Source organism: Trichoplusia ni, chromosome 15, assembly GCF_003590095.1.
Source record: "Trichoplusia ni isolate ovarian cell line Hi5 chromosome 15, tn1, whole genome shotgun sequence".
NCBI lineage: Eukaryota > Metazoa > Arthropoda > Insecta > Lepidoptera > Noctuidae > Trichoplusia > Trichoplusia ni.
Genome location: NC_039492.1, coordinates 1,266,898 through 1,282,241, shown reverse-complemented (window position 1 = coordinate 1,282,241; position 15,344 = coordinate 1,266,898). Strand labels below are relative to the sequence as shown.

Below are 15,344 nucleotides of genomic sequence, written 5' to 3'. Positions count from 1 at the left end.
ATTATCTGGAGATAACGGATAACCCCCTTGCTTAAAAATATACATTCCGATTGTGTATTGTCTGTTTCTTGAATTCATATCACTAAAAATATGTATTAAATGATAAGGACTTAAGAAAAGTAGAAGGATCTTAGCACAACACTTTTTTCCTGAACAGATTTAGAGTTAAATGATTGGCCTGTATCGACTTTCATACGATAATACAAACATTTGTGTGATACGCCAATGTTTGCTTCAAGAACACAAAGTTCATTTTATTATATCAATTGAATACTTCCCAGAGCCTAACTTGAGGCTGAAAGTAAAAAGGTTTTATGCAGATTTATAAAGTAGCTGAGATGTCTAAAAATAGCTACAAAACACTAAAGAACGCATAGCTTAATTTGAATAGAAAATATACACATTTAAAAAGACGTATGTTGATAAATAATAACCTAATTAAATAATGATAATTATGTGATATCTTGCAATCTTTGTGCCTACCGGGTAATTTGATCAAGATTATTATTTAAATATAAATTATTATTTGTTTATCATTGATGACGATAATTTAATTACGTATCTTTGCTTTAAAATCTACAAAAACAATATCGAACACACCCATCGTGTTCGCTCGTACTTCTGTTATATTGTAATTATAAGATACTGGCGATGAATTTTCTTGGTTAATAATACTAGCTAAAATATCCCAATGATGGGCAAAGGGCTCTTACGATTATATGTGTCTGTTAGAGTGAAAAGAAACATAATTTCACATCAATTAAATATTATGCTGCAATTTAATGAGAATATAAAGTAACAGAGTTCACAGTTAAGGTGACGCGGATTCGATTCCCTCGTAGGACAAGCGTTTGTGTGATCCACGAATGTTTGTTCTGAGTTTAGTTGTCTTTATGCATGTGATTTGTTTGTTTGTGAAATGCCCCGCGACACAAGGATAAACTTCGTAAGTGTGGTAGTCGTTTAAAAAAACTTAACGTTAAATCCATCAAGGTTAAAACATACTTTCTTTCGGCTATACAATAACTTTTTTCTTTTTAATCTGAAAAGCATTGATTATTCTTTAACTCCTAGTTTTGTTCAACCGTCGCGTGTTATCATTTCTACTCATTATATTAGAAAAGATTTACGTTACTAGCAAAATATTTATGCAAATATATGTATTACAAAAAAAATCTATGTAAAAATAATAAAACTCACTTGTAAGTATCTCCATTTTGACCATCACTGATTAATTTTAAATACTATCACTGGATAATAATGTATCTTTTATTTATCGCACCGACGTGTCTATATAAAACTCTGCAACTTAGTAGAATTCTCAGTTAAAATAAACCATTTCACATCAATTTAGTATGGATTAGTTTTGTTAGCGTCCTAAAGTAATTAATAATTAATTGTCTCAAGCCTGAGGCAAGAAAAACAAATTCACAATTTCATGGATTTAATAGATTTTAGATGAAAAATGCGTGATTTGTAAGAAGTTCTTCCCTACGTACACGAGGAAATACGAAACTCTGAACCTGTTACTGTGTATCCAAAGACACTTAAATCCAAAATAATTTGCAATGATGCATCAGAAAAGAAATCACGTAGCTATGAAAGAAATAGTCCACTAGACTGGCAACTAAACACGTTGGCACAAAAACAAAAACCATTTACTATTTTCATTAATTTATAAAATAAAATGCACTTCTTTTTAATAACTTTTGATTTTTGAATAATTATAATATATTGCGAACTCTTTACACGAATCCTCTTTCGAGAGGTCGTGTGATTCGTTAAACATACACAGATGGACTGACAAGTGACATTGTATGTATGTTATTGTGACGCATTGTCACGGTCACGTCTTTGTCCCGCTGATTTATATGTGAGGAGAATTTTATTGTTATTGTTAAAAAGATTTTCCTTACTACTTTTTCCTTAAAATGATCTGTTACCCTTGAGTACTTTTTATCCGACGCATAATTGTCGCGTTAATGTAACAACTTTTCAATGCTTCTTTAATAAGTTTCCCGTTCATATGCTAATTAATTATGTTGTATTGTTCATTGAAATATTGAACCGAAAACAAAACGTTAAAAGATGCCTCTGTTCCACAAAAGCATTTTGATTATATTACAAAAAAGGTTGTTTTCAAGATAAAATTAATTTCAGTTGCAGACATTTTTAGCTGGCAACATTAATCACGGTGTGTCCATGGCTTAATTAATCTCGTTCGACAAAAAGAGGCCTGTCGATACCAAGCCCGCCCCCCGGTGTTGCGCGCTGAATATAAAAATATATTATACTCACCAACTATCTAGTTTCGATCTTCACGATTTACAGGTTTTTGTTATCTTGATCCTTATTTTTTGTTTGCCAGCCTGGCACCAAAAACAAAACACAATATAAACCCTAAAATACCGTTTACAATTGAACTACCCGTTCATCATTTCTTGATAGACAGACAAAGTCTCGTGTATTCGTTTAATGTAAATACCGCCGTAATGCCGATACGTGTTTACAATACGCGATGGGCCCGCTCCAGATTATTGCTGTATTACTGCAGCGCGCGAGGGTTATACGGAATTATAAGTAGCATTTCGTATTATGTCAGATGGTTAGAGACCTCGGGTAGGCTGTATGTGACGGTAACTTTGAAAGAGTAAATTTCCTTAGTAAGAGTAAGTTTAAAGGAGTGTGATGTTAATTAATTATTTGATTAAGTTCGCTCTTCCTTCAGAAATGTGTAGCGTGGGTATGGAATGTACTTTTTAACCTATAGAAGACCCGAAGACTTAGTTTATCGATCACAGGTTAAGCTACGCTTAATACGGTCGGTCCGTGGAAGGGTAACCATCTTAACACAAAGAGCTCCTTCGTGTTCTGTAAGTCACGTTAAATTGTAGGTTCCGGCTATTATTTTGTCTTAATTCTGACAACCAGTCTTATTAGAGGGAAAAAGGTTTAAATTTTCAATGATGATCTTGATATGGTCTCAATAAGCCAGATTTAGAAAATTTAACATTTTTCAATCAAATTTTACATAGATAAGAGGGATTTTAATATAAGATTATATATTAAAAAGGTCAGCCCTCCACAGCTACTCGCGCTCTAGGCTACTTAAAAAGTACTTTATTTAAATCTTAAAGTTGCTGACTTTGATTAAGTTATCCACTTAAGAACCCGCGTTGTGATTAATACTCTGTGCTTCTTAAAAAATAGTAATATATTTTGTAACTTACACTCTGACAAACTCTTGTACAGATTTTCCAGCTAGATCTCGCGGTTTTACATTCGTTTTACTGCCCCATTTGGCAGTAATGGCATACTATATACCCTTTAGTCATCAATCAATGGAATACACATCATAATCGAAATCAAAATTAATTTATTCAAATTATTATACACTGGTGACGGATAAACATGCGGTTACACATGAGTGTCGTTTCGTCGCCGGTTCCGTTTTACCATTTGGGTACAGACCCCTAAAAAGTACTTTAAAAAAATTACAAAGATTATTTTGAGTTACGCAGATTATATTCAGTTATGTGGTTCGCATATGAATTCATATGCACAAGTCCGCAGAACCACAAGTCTAACGCGACATTATATCATCTTTTTAAATATGTAAGATGTATATTTTTATATACAATTTACCAAGTCCTATCATAGTTTAATTCATTCCGACAAGCAAGTAAATTATTCTTTATCTTTAAAATGGGAGTAGTCATATAATATTGTGTTACCAAGCGCCCACTATTTCCAATTTGTGGTGTAAACCCGTAAACAGTACAATAATACAGTGTTAACTAGCTCGCGCCGTGTCCTCGCCCGCTTTACTGCCTCGATACGACTCTATTGCAGCCGATACTGTCGGACAATTGTTTGTTTGTTTATATTACCGCTAATTAGGGCGAAATTGGGGATGAAGTGAGTATTTATAGTGAATGTTGCAAGTCTTAAATTAGGAGAGATTTTTTTGACAAGTATTTTTAGAAATATGCACTACTTTTTATCGCCAAAGCATTGATTTTGTTTTTTACTTTGTTTAACATACAATGCGTATAATAAAAAGAGATCTATTGCAATTCTTCTAGCGCAATGGCCCAAGTGTAACCGTTTTAAAATTCTTCGGGAAAATAATGTGACATAAAAATGGCCGAGCTCGCCGGGATTCAAGCAGGCACCCTTGTGAATTTAAATCCGGTTAGTGTAACTAGGCTGCCACCTACTTTAAAATAAATCCAACATGTACTACAAAACAGACTGGAGTAACTTGTGCTTACGACACCAAATGCCCACAAGTTTTATTCCGTAAACACCCTGGAACATGTCATTAGTCACGACTATTAATGCCGCTAATGACCACCAGATGTCGTTAGTGCAGACTTCATTATTTCCATTCCCCGACCACTAACGTCTTGGGTCTCATCTTACTAACATAAAAATACTCTCCTCCGATATTAGTCCCGTTGAATTTGTAACGAAATCCCATAACGACAAACGTTTCACTCTAATACTTACATTGTCCTAAAAACAAATAACAAACAGCCTCAATATTGGAGCAAAACAGAGGAAAAAAAGGAAAAAAATGCCTTAGCTACGACGCTACGAGGCTACGGCGTAGCTGCCTACGGTACGGGTACGCGGGGCGCGGGGTGAACGACCCGGCGGTGTAGCGGCGCGGGTCGATACCCTCGCCCACCCCGCGCCCCACTCTCGCCCCCTACTTCTAAAGAGGGTGTTCTCCCGACTTCGTTTAGGATGAGTGAAGTGCTTTCCAGGCCATTATCCGATAGACTAAAAGGTTTCATATAAAACCTTAAACATATTATCTGAGGAGGCTCTCGTGGCGTATATATAGCTCAAGTGCGGAAGGTGACGTCACATAAGTGGGAAATATAACTAACTCCTCAGAATTTTAAAACCAAAAAAGTGGAGCCTCTTTTCTGGCTTATTTATCGAAAATCCTCGTAGCTGACAATTTGCAATACTGAATGTCTTGGAACTTTGACATTAATCATGACACTTATCGAAGTATTGTCATATGACCATTGCAATCCTTACAAGTCAGACGCTATTACAAACCGCGTAGTAACATGTTATGATACAATATTATTTAATAATTTATAATTTTCCCAACTCTCTTTCCTCTCCGATACCTTCTTCATCAAACCAATAGCAATTTAATTTTGATTATCACATGTTTTAAAGTGGTTGTTAGAGAATCCAACTGTAGATTGCTAAGGGGTTAAATTAAATATTTTTTCAAGAAATAACTGCAACATAGAACCTAAATACGGTATCCAATGGCTACGTTGTAATACAACAATTTAAAATATCACTACGGCATAGGATTATGGTAACAAGCGGATTGCGAGCGTTTCCGTTGCGAGGTAAATTGGCCGGGACGACTCGCCCGCGTGGCGGCGCTCCGTAATATTATAGCCAGGAATAATGTTCCTACAACTTATTGGAATTTAACATTTATAGTATTAATGTAACAGATTGGTAGTTATGTCTCTCTTTTTTATATAAGTTTTCTGAGTTTCGAACGTTTGAAAGACGTTTTGAATTTTGATTAGTTTGATGTAAAGTGTAAGTTTATTCAGGTCGTTTCAATTTATTTTTAAGCTTGTTGCTCTTTTGATTTTGTCTGTTTCCATATTATGTCATGCAGACTGTTATTAATTTATCTTGCCTTTAGAAATTTTAACTTTTAGTTACATCTTAGTCGAATGAGAACATTTTATGATAGTAAAAATTACACGGTACATATTAATACCTTGTGCATTGGTTACGATGGTAAAGCGGTAATTTAAATACGATCCGGCGATCGTCCGACTGTTCAATATCCAGTCGTCCAAAGGCACTTCAAATAAATTATTCAAGACTATAACTAAAGCGCAGATTAGTTGAGTCACTAATACGTTTTATTAGGGGAGCGTCGCGTCGCCGCTGGAGTTGTCCCTCAGTGCATTATTACAAGTTGGGAACTTTTACTCGCTCTAACTTTGGCACTTATGTATCGCGCGCTCTCTTTCTTACTTGTTCATGAGAGTTTTACTTCAAGTGTTTGTCTGCGGAGTTAGGGGGTGTGCACACGCGCTTTTAGTAGCGACAGCTACTCGTAAGTTTTATAATAATAACTAGTGAAGCCTCGCGGTTTCGCCCGCGTAGACTCCGTGTTTGTGTACCGTTTTGTATAGGTTGTACAATATGTATATGACGAGGTTTTCCCTTGTGCTGCGGTTTGATGTTTTTGTAGGTATTCTGCAAGACGGGTATGAATATACAAAGTTTATGAATTTAGTATGCCTTCCGTTTTTAAATTCTGTGCAATGCAGTAGCTTTCATCAGCCAACTAAAATGGTACGAGAAGTATATTACTAGTGATACAAAATATTTATTTTTTGGAGAAAGATATTCATATCTTTACGCAAAACCAGAATTTTAAATGTAACCCATTTGTCCTTACAACTCTCTTTAAAAATCATAAAATACTAGATCATATTTGAGGACAACTATTTATCTCGGAGCACGATAGTTTTTCCCGCGTGTTTTCCCACATTTTGACACGTCGCTAGTTTTTCCCGGATCAAGTTGAGTATCTGTGTCAGGAGTATGTTAATGAGCTCGCATATTTAAGCGGCGCTCACTTCGCTGATCCATTATTAAGTTTATCACTTTACCGACATCGTCATATCGCGATTAAATTTAATCTTTGCTTTATTTGTGTTAACTTTCGTGTTGATTCTTTATTAAAGTTTAACTTTTTACTAATTTGAAAAATAGGAAACGCTGAATAAACTTCTTTGAAAGAGTGGTGCTTGGTGCAAAGTCGTTTAATTTTTTAAAAAGATAAATTCATATTCAACTAATATTTTAAACGACATAATGTGATGAATGTACAGCAAAGGACTAGAAGTAGCTATGGACAGAACAGAATAGAAGAAACAGAAAGAGGCCTTTTCCCTGAAATGGGACAGTACTGGCAAAATTAAAATCAAAATATTAAATAAAACCAGTTTTTTTGTAAAAGTTTTTCTCATCTGTGACAATACTAGTATTTCAGTCAATCATATCGCAGCTCATAAGACAGTATGAATTCGTGAAGGCTTATCGTGACGTGACGCTGAGTCAGCGTGTCACACGCGTCAATGAGCCGCGTCATCTCGTGCGCTACATGGAGTGTGCCACGTTACAGGCGATCATTAGTTTTTATGATCTTACGAGATATGTTTATACTTACAAAATGTGTTTGGAAAGGGATAGGTAAGTTGGATTTCTTGTGAAATTATAGCTTGATATTAAGGTCTTCTTGTAACGGTTTCAATTGTTTGTTGATGGTTTTGCTCAGGTATGAACTCGTGGTAGTGGTTAAAATCTTAGTTAAGCATTAGGTCTTGTGACTAAATATTCTGGTTTTGGATCGTTAATTATATTAGAATCGTGATTCAATATTCGAGTAATTAACAATTAGAGACTGGATTTGATTCTACGGTCTCTTGAAAAATCCCGTTCAATAGACAGTTATACTACTTATACTTTTATCATCTCTTCTTATATACCAGAAACACCAAAAACATGACCTATTTTCTCAAAAATATCTACTACAGTTTCATAAAAACACTTAAATAAAAATACTTATAAAGTGAAATACTTAAAATACAAACAAAGTATTTATCCAAATACGAAACGAAAAGAACAGAATGAAGCAAAAAAAGCGACTTCCTCACGAAGACGCAATAAATTATAATAAAAAGGGAATAGTACAAGTTTACTTTGTTAAATTAAAAATTCTCAATTAAATGATATTTACGAGGTACTGGTTCACGTTGCTTCAGAAATACTAATCATTGTTTTTTGGACGAGCTTTTTTAATTGCGAGACCGATTTTTTTTTTAAGGTTGTATTTTTGATTCTTAATGCTTTAGTTTCGAATGAATGGTTTCATTTGTTTGATAGTCGATAGATACAAGAAAAGTCGACCCGTTTAGGGTTTTGTGCCAAATGGGTGAAAATGGAACAATGTTACTTAGGCGCTGTTTATTTGTCCGTCTTCCTGCTCGTCCGTCGATGCCCATCTTATGAACCGTGATAGTTCGACAGTTGAAATTATGACGGACGATTTCTGTTCCCGATATAACACAAAATAAGTGGATATAAAGGTCGAGGTTAAGCAACGAATGATACGACTCGCTCTTGACCAATAGTGGTGTTAATTAGAGAAATAAAAAATGCTTTTATCATATGTAAGAAATTCTTTATTAATCACACAAAGTAAAGTCTTAATAAAGTATTACTCAAAGGACAAATGTGCAACAAAACACAAAATTATATCAATTTATCTTGGAAAAATCAGCTTCAATTAAAATATATTTCTCAACATAATCTAATAGTTTAAATAATGAATTGAAAGCGCTCATTACAACACAAAACAAGACCCGAACATTGTAACCGCAGTTCAAAGCGTCCATAATAACCCACTGAATATTACATTCGAACAAAAACGCCAGGTAGCAAGTCCGCTGTAATTTGCTCATGGTTTTTACCAAAGCCTTTCGTGGTATTAACCCAGTTTCAGCCCAGACCCACCTTTACGGATCCTCGCTTGACGGACAAAGGGTTATTTGTACAAGTTATATTCGAGTCTCTTTGAATTGTGGAACGTTTAATGATGTCAAAAATTACGCTGTTTTGCCGCTGTCTGTGTTCTGTTCGGGTGCTTGTGTGGTTGAATACAATGTTACTTCAGTACGGTTATATAACTTGAAGCTTACAAAGAAAAATGTACTCTATAGTTGAGTTAATATAGGGTTTATTTAACAATGAATTTGAATAGGAATAATTTTAAGATAGATTTTGCTCAAAATGTTGAATTATTTGTATTCAAAATACGTTAATTGTTTAAAGAATTCTTTTGTTGATAAAACTCAAAACAATACTGTTTGTATTGAATATAGTTAGTAAAACCTTTCTCGATAATTGGTTCCGTGACCTCCAATACTGATTTTGGCTCTCGAGAACCCTCAAACTGCTATAAAGCAATCAACATACAATTATGTACTAATAAATGCTGTCATTTAATTTCAAACAGCCGTCCTATTAAACTACAACCAAACTAATTAGCAGAGTAATTGAATGTCGCTACACTCGCAACTGTTCCCATTCCATCGCCGGTCAAGACGGGACTCAAGCTCAATACTGAGAACCGAGAGAGTAATGTACATCGAACGGCTGTCAGATTCCGAATTTAGGTCAATATGTCGAAGTGTGTGTAGTACAGGGGTCGCCGAACAAGATTGTGGGCCCTAGCTTATTAGATGGATTAGATTGGGTAGGCATCTATGTAGATACATCTGTCTATCTGTACGTACGTACGGCCCCTTTGATGTAGGGATGGGAACAAATATGGCGGATGCTTCCCATACAATTTATGTCATAAGAATTTGGGTTCTGCTAACGAAATGTTTTCAGGAAATGGACTCGTAACTCTCTTTTAGATGTCTAGAGGAACGTTACATTGTTTAACAAATGTTGTTTACCGTTATTTCGTTGTAAGGACTTTTTGTAATAGGCATACATATATTATAGTGCTTGATGTTACTATCATAAAGTTACTGCTGTCTCAGAATTTTGCTTTTGACTTGACCTTTACTGAGGAAAAATGTTTTGAAGTTTCAATACTATATAAGGAAAATTAATTGACGCTCTACTCGCCTAATATAACCTCCAGCTCATAATAATAATTACGAAACATAACTTTACAACCGTTTCCTATTAGATAATCAGGGATGTCGCGTAATATCATAACATAAGGGATGAGGCTCGGGTGATAGTGCCAGTAAATATTGCGCAGTTATTGCGCGCTGTTATTGCTACTTGTGGCGCTTATGGGCCACCTGATGAACGCCAAACGCCATGGATTCTGTTATCCTATGGGGAAAAGAAGTATTATTTTTTGTGAGAGTTGTTTTGCTTATAACCTTGTTTTTGGAGAGAGAATTTCTTCCCGTTTTGGGGGTTTTTGGGACATGTAGTACAAGACTTATTTCCAAGAACTCTTTTTCGTCTTGTAAGTTATGTATGTGGATCATGTTGTTTTGGTTTATGTCTGATCCAACAAAACGTCGTGGAGTATTAGTCGATGTGGTGCTTACATACCTCTCGGCTATCCTTACATCGAATACAGCATATCACATGGAGCGACTGGATATCTGATCTCTACAACCCATTATATTGAGTAACACAGTCTCCCAGAGTGAGATGGATTCAAAAGGATGTGATAAAATATATTATAAAGAAATAAAAAAATTACTCGTGAACAATTCTCAATATGGAATGCCAATTCCTCTGCCTCATTCTTCAGTTCCAACATCAGACAATGAGTTACCGAAATTTTTGTATAAGCGGAAATTCTCCAAAGCATTCCGGTCTCCAGCTCTCTGCCGACTGAAAATGAGCTCGCCCTGTATTATGTGGGACTATTTTAGAAATAGCCAGCATTTCAAAGCCTTTCGGAAAAATAAAGCCTATAAATATTAAAATACCTACAAAAGTAAGAATTTCTTATATATGATACGTCGATTTTTATTATCTAGATGGTCATTTGTTTTTTACAAATCAATTAATTTTATTATATACAAAACTACTCTTTTGGTTTGAGGATTAATATTTTCATTAAAATTGTCTAAAATGACATGAGTGTCATAAACATTGCCGTCCCTCAATTTCATTTCATCTCAAAGCATTTATATGAGAAACAGAACAATAGGGTGTACAAAAAGGTTTTATATTTTTCACCTTTCTCCCAAAATTCCCATTGACTTGATAGACTCCACTCGTAATGGTGAATAGCGGTAATTCTTCAGACTCCAATTTGCCGCCGTACGTGAGGGGTTCGTGTGACGTCGGCTTATTCCGGCAATCTTCGGCTCAATGCCATTGTTCGAAATAATTGGGATTGAACAAAACTAGAAGGGTGTTCTCATTGTTCAATTATAAAGCCGATATATTGAGTTGAAACTATGAAGAGAAAAGGCTAGATGTTAATTGGATTACTTGAATCTCGATGAGTTTTCTCTTTGTCGTACCTTTATAATTTTGGATCTCAATTTCGCTCATCAAATAAAACAAATGAAAGACTTGAATAAGGTTTTAATAAAAAATATAAAAACACAATTCTCCCAACTTAAATTTTTATCTGAAATACATCATGTTTTCAATTGTAACTATTCTTCCACATCGGTACACGTTAGTAGGTACAGTATGAACACCAAGTACTGTATGTGTATATTTTGTATAACGACGGCATGCGTGCTCTCTCGCCGCGTCTGTAGATTACGGAACACACTGATGCAAGGCTCGCAACTTGTATCGTTACGTGTCCTCCGCTCCGGAACATGGTTTACCCTGTTTGTAGTAATATTTTACAATGTTTGTACGTTCCATTACTAGTATATAATATGATACATTCGACTGCTAAGAGGAGATAATGGAATTCGAGAGATTAATACGTTTTACAATCCTGCCTATTATCCTGGCTATTAATGTTGACTACCAATCAACAAACCGCTATGTGCTAATTTTAATTTGTGTATTTGTACGATTATCGTTTTAAATAATTGTACTGTCTGCATTTCATCTATCTATCTGTTTTATACACATTTCTGTTTTGAGTCTAGGAGATTTTTTGTCTAGCAGTTCGTTAAAAAAGGCATTATTTTTCTCGTTCTATCTCTGTCTGTTTAGGACCTGATTCTGTCGAAGGATTCAAAATTATCCCACTTTATTATATACGTTACGTATAAAATATTTGATCGTACACCGAACATTGATAATTCGACATTAAATTGCATCCAGTGAAATGTCTTCATGTGGTGATTCTTAAAATCTGAGCCAATATTGGGATTTTTCTTTAAAATTGAATATTTTGGTTTCGTCAAATCCTCCATGTGAATTTATCTCCTGCGACACTTGAGCGTCAAACGCGTTTACTATTTTATCTTCTCGTGATAAAATGTTAAGTGTATTTCTTTAAGAGTTTGCTTATTCTAGATTCCTGAGTAAAGTTTGCTGTAAATATGTTAAAAATTCACTTGGTTTGGGAAATGGATCTGTCTTGAATGCTTTCACTGTTGTGTTTAGTCTCCATTTTTGGAAAGTTGGACAAGAGATCTCACGTCGCTTTTCTTCTCTTATCTTCAACGTGGTACAATACATTCACTAATGGTGTCAATTTGATAAAGATTCTCCGGGTCTCTAATGGGGAACAAACCGTGTTTTTTTGCCCACAAGAAGCACTATACTACCTTCTATATTGACCTGTATATTGGCGTCACTTATTAAATTCTGCTTGATAGGACGTCTCATCTTATGTCACAATTTATAAATTCCACTCACATTCATATCAAAATGTCTTTCACTATCACTCTCAACACGTTCACACGTTTCTCCTTATCATAATGTTTCTTATCTTCCTTATCTTAAAGTACTTTGTTGAATGGTATTTTCTTCCCAGTTTTCAATACATCAGCGCTTTTTAGTATAAATTCGATTCTATTGCCATAAAAATTAGCAGTTTCATAACTATCTGATGATAATTTAATTGGAATCTTTTCTTGTACGTACGCTTGTGTGTGCTTGTTTATTTCAGTATTCTAATTATCATCTTTATCTTCATAGCTTCGCTTAATAACTTTAAATACTTCTTTAATATTACAATCGTTAGCACCATCAATCATTCCTTGAGACACATTAAATACATTGTCATTTGTCTCTCTATCTTCTTAAGCTTCACGGCATTAATTAGTGTACACTTCTATGTTCCCATTGCTGTCTGTATGTACATTTATCACGAACTGTATTGAGCCGGTTCCGACTCCTGAACCCGCTAATACTCCAGTAGGGACCTCTAAGCCGGTGGTGACACCCGATATCAAAGGCAAGAGGTTCCTGGCTGTTGGAGCGGGTGATGATCCAGCTGCTAAGACCATCAGTATAAGAACTATACTGTAAATATATTTGTACCTGTAATAAAATACAAACAATTGTAATATGAATATTAATATAAAGCTAGACTTAAATGGAAAAGAGGTAATGTTTGTGACATGTTTTGAAAAATCTTTTTTCAATAAATGCCGCGTTATTTGTGTGCTGCAGTGCTAGTAGAAATAAGTAAGTTGATGCGGATGACCAATTTAAATATTAATAATAATAATATAATAATATTCATTTATTTGCTTTAATATAGACGATACATACATTGATGTAATAAATCTCTTTCGAAAATTGACTATAGGACCTTAAAATTCACTCATTTTTACGTCAGTAGAAAAGAATTCGAAGTAAACTCACATTATCGATAAATGCAGACAAATGTCTGCAACTAACACTTGATCTTCACGCTGGCTTCCTGAGGACTGGCGCCGGACCAACTGATAAACTCTTCGAGATATCTAATTTTTATCTCCTCAGTATCTGGTTAGGCCATCAAATTGATTTTGAACCTTATCGTTTAGGTGGCAGAGTTAAATGTCAATAAATGAGGACGTGTGAAAGTATTTCCTCTTCAATACGTCTGATCCGATAGATTAAATGTTTATTTTAATCTCTTTTTATCTAGATAACCTGTCTATTAAAAGCCAAGTCTGACTTAGTTTGATGGCAAAATTGGAAAATCTTTTACTTTTGAAAATACACTACCTACACTACTTAAATTATTTATGTTAAAGGAACAAGCTCAGCTTTACTGCAATGTTCCTCAAATTCATCCTCAAATTCTCCAGTAGTTTGAAGATCACAAGGTTTATATACTTTGTCACTAAGAACTCTGATTTCATCCTTTATATCGATTATCGAGTATATACTATCAGATTGACGGCACGCACAACTTTGTGCGCCAAAACTTTTAGTAATTTGTCAGGTAAAGGATTCTTGGTCTTCGGCACTTCTTGAAGGAGTAAACTTAATCGAAGGACCGTCGAGTGTTCAAAGGGAATGTTTGTCTTTGGTATCCACGTCACATTTAGCGACAGCCTCGTAATTGTCGTATAGAGGATCACCCAATCGATATTTGAGAAGATTAATTTTTCTGTTATTCGGTTAGTTGTGGTTTTCTGCTTCGTTCGTTTCTAAAATCCTGAGTAGATCAATCGATTTTAACAATTATTCTTTTGTTTTCTTATCTTTATTTATTCACTTTCTACTTCATATGTAACCTTAAGACCACTTGCTGTATAAAGAATATTCTATCCATCGACCTATCTAGTATTGTACAAAACTATAAGTCTAAGACCACTTTTAGTCCCAAGATTTGTTATATCATTTTCAACTGTTTTATTATTTCAACTTCACCATCTTGTTCACAGATTACATGGATTCCCTATGCAAGGACCACTTCCTACAGCGGCAGTACCGTAAGGTGGACGGCGGCGTGCTCTGGTCTCGCAACGAGCGCAACCTGGACTGCACGGTGACGTTTCAGACGCACAGCATCCTGCAGCGGTTCATGCTGCACTTCGACCTACTGCAGCTCGACTGCAACGATCATCTCTACGTGTACGATGGTGCACACGCTACAGCACCACCTAAGGTAACATTTTTTAAATTCTGACTTACTTTTTTTATTCTACTTTCAATTCAGGAGTTAAAGACATATTTTGCTTCCTTTACAATCCTCTGATTTGCTTGTTAAATACGGGATTATTAATACAGATAATAATATAGATTTAGAATCCTAGTAGCCGACATCAATCAGCACAAAAGCTCTTGAAGCTAGTCGTACTTCATGAATTAATTTAATTCATTTTGCAATACCAAAATATCCTTTACCAAATGTCATAGTAACCTTTAGGCTGATTTAGGATATTCTCGAACATTTCGTCTTTCTAACAAATAAATCTGTCAAAATGTCAATTAAGAAATAACTCTGAAATTCGTCGAACCAGACATTTAAGTTCATTATAGTCTCTATCTTGATTTATCCATACCAAATATTAAATTGTTTAGAATACTCCCAAAATACTAGAGGTATTTAATGCTGAGCAAAATTTAGTTCTTGTACTTACCTGTAATCATAATCAAATAATTTAGGTCTGAACAATTTTAAATATAAAATAAACAATAAATTTACAAAGAAAACCAACGAAAAGAAACTAACTATGGATAAATTTACGTGAAAATCTTTTTCCGTTTCAATTTTGCAGATAAACCTTCGTGAATGGCAAATGAAATGCCTAATGAGTCCAATACATCATCTTCTAAAAGCTTTTGATTACGCTCGGTGGACGAAAATAAACAGACTAAATTGAATCTGAACTTAATACATCTATTTGCTGTGGATGAGTTCAAAA

At 34.8% G+C, this 15,344-nt stretch overlaps 1 protein-coding gene and 1 long non-coding RNA gene across 4 annotated transcripts in view; one reads left to right on the top strand and one right to left on the bottom strand.

The window, feature by feature from the left end:
- Positions 1-15,344, top strand: part of LOC113500992 — a 52,067-nt gene that overhangs the window by 17,852 nt on the left and 18,871 nt on the right. Inside the window, exons 1-2 of one of the 3 annotated variants that reach the window (XM_026881952.1) lie at positions 13,720-13,796; positions 14,361-14,584. In XM_026881952.1, coding sequence (XP_026737753.1) covers positions 14,366-14,584 — 219 coding nt within the window. In that variant the 5' untranslated portion in view covers positions 13,720-13,796; positions 14,361-14,365. Of the gene's footprint in view, positions 1-13,719; positions 13,797-13,823; positions 14,094-14,360; positions 14,585-15,344 lie in introns of those variants that run through there. The other 2 variants (XM_026881953.1, XM_026881951.1) reach the window with 2 other exon arrangements.
- On the bottom strand, positions 11,133-13,436 carry LOC113500994. Its single transcript, XR_003401248.1, has 2 exons — positions 13,348-13,436; positions 11,133-13,020 (listed from the first exon to the last, which is right to left on the bottom strand). It is a non-coding gene; the product is annotated as an uncharacterized LOC113500994 (long non-coding RNA).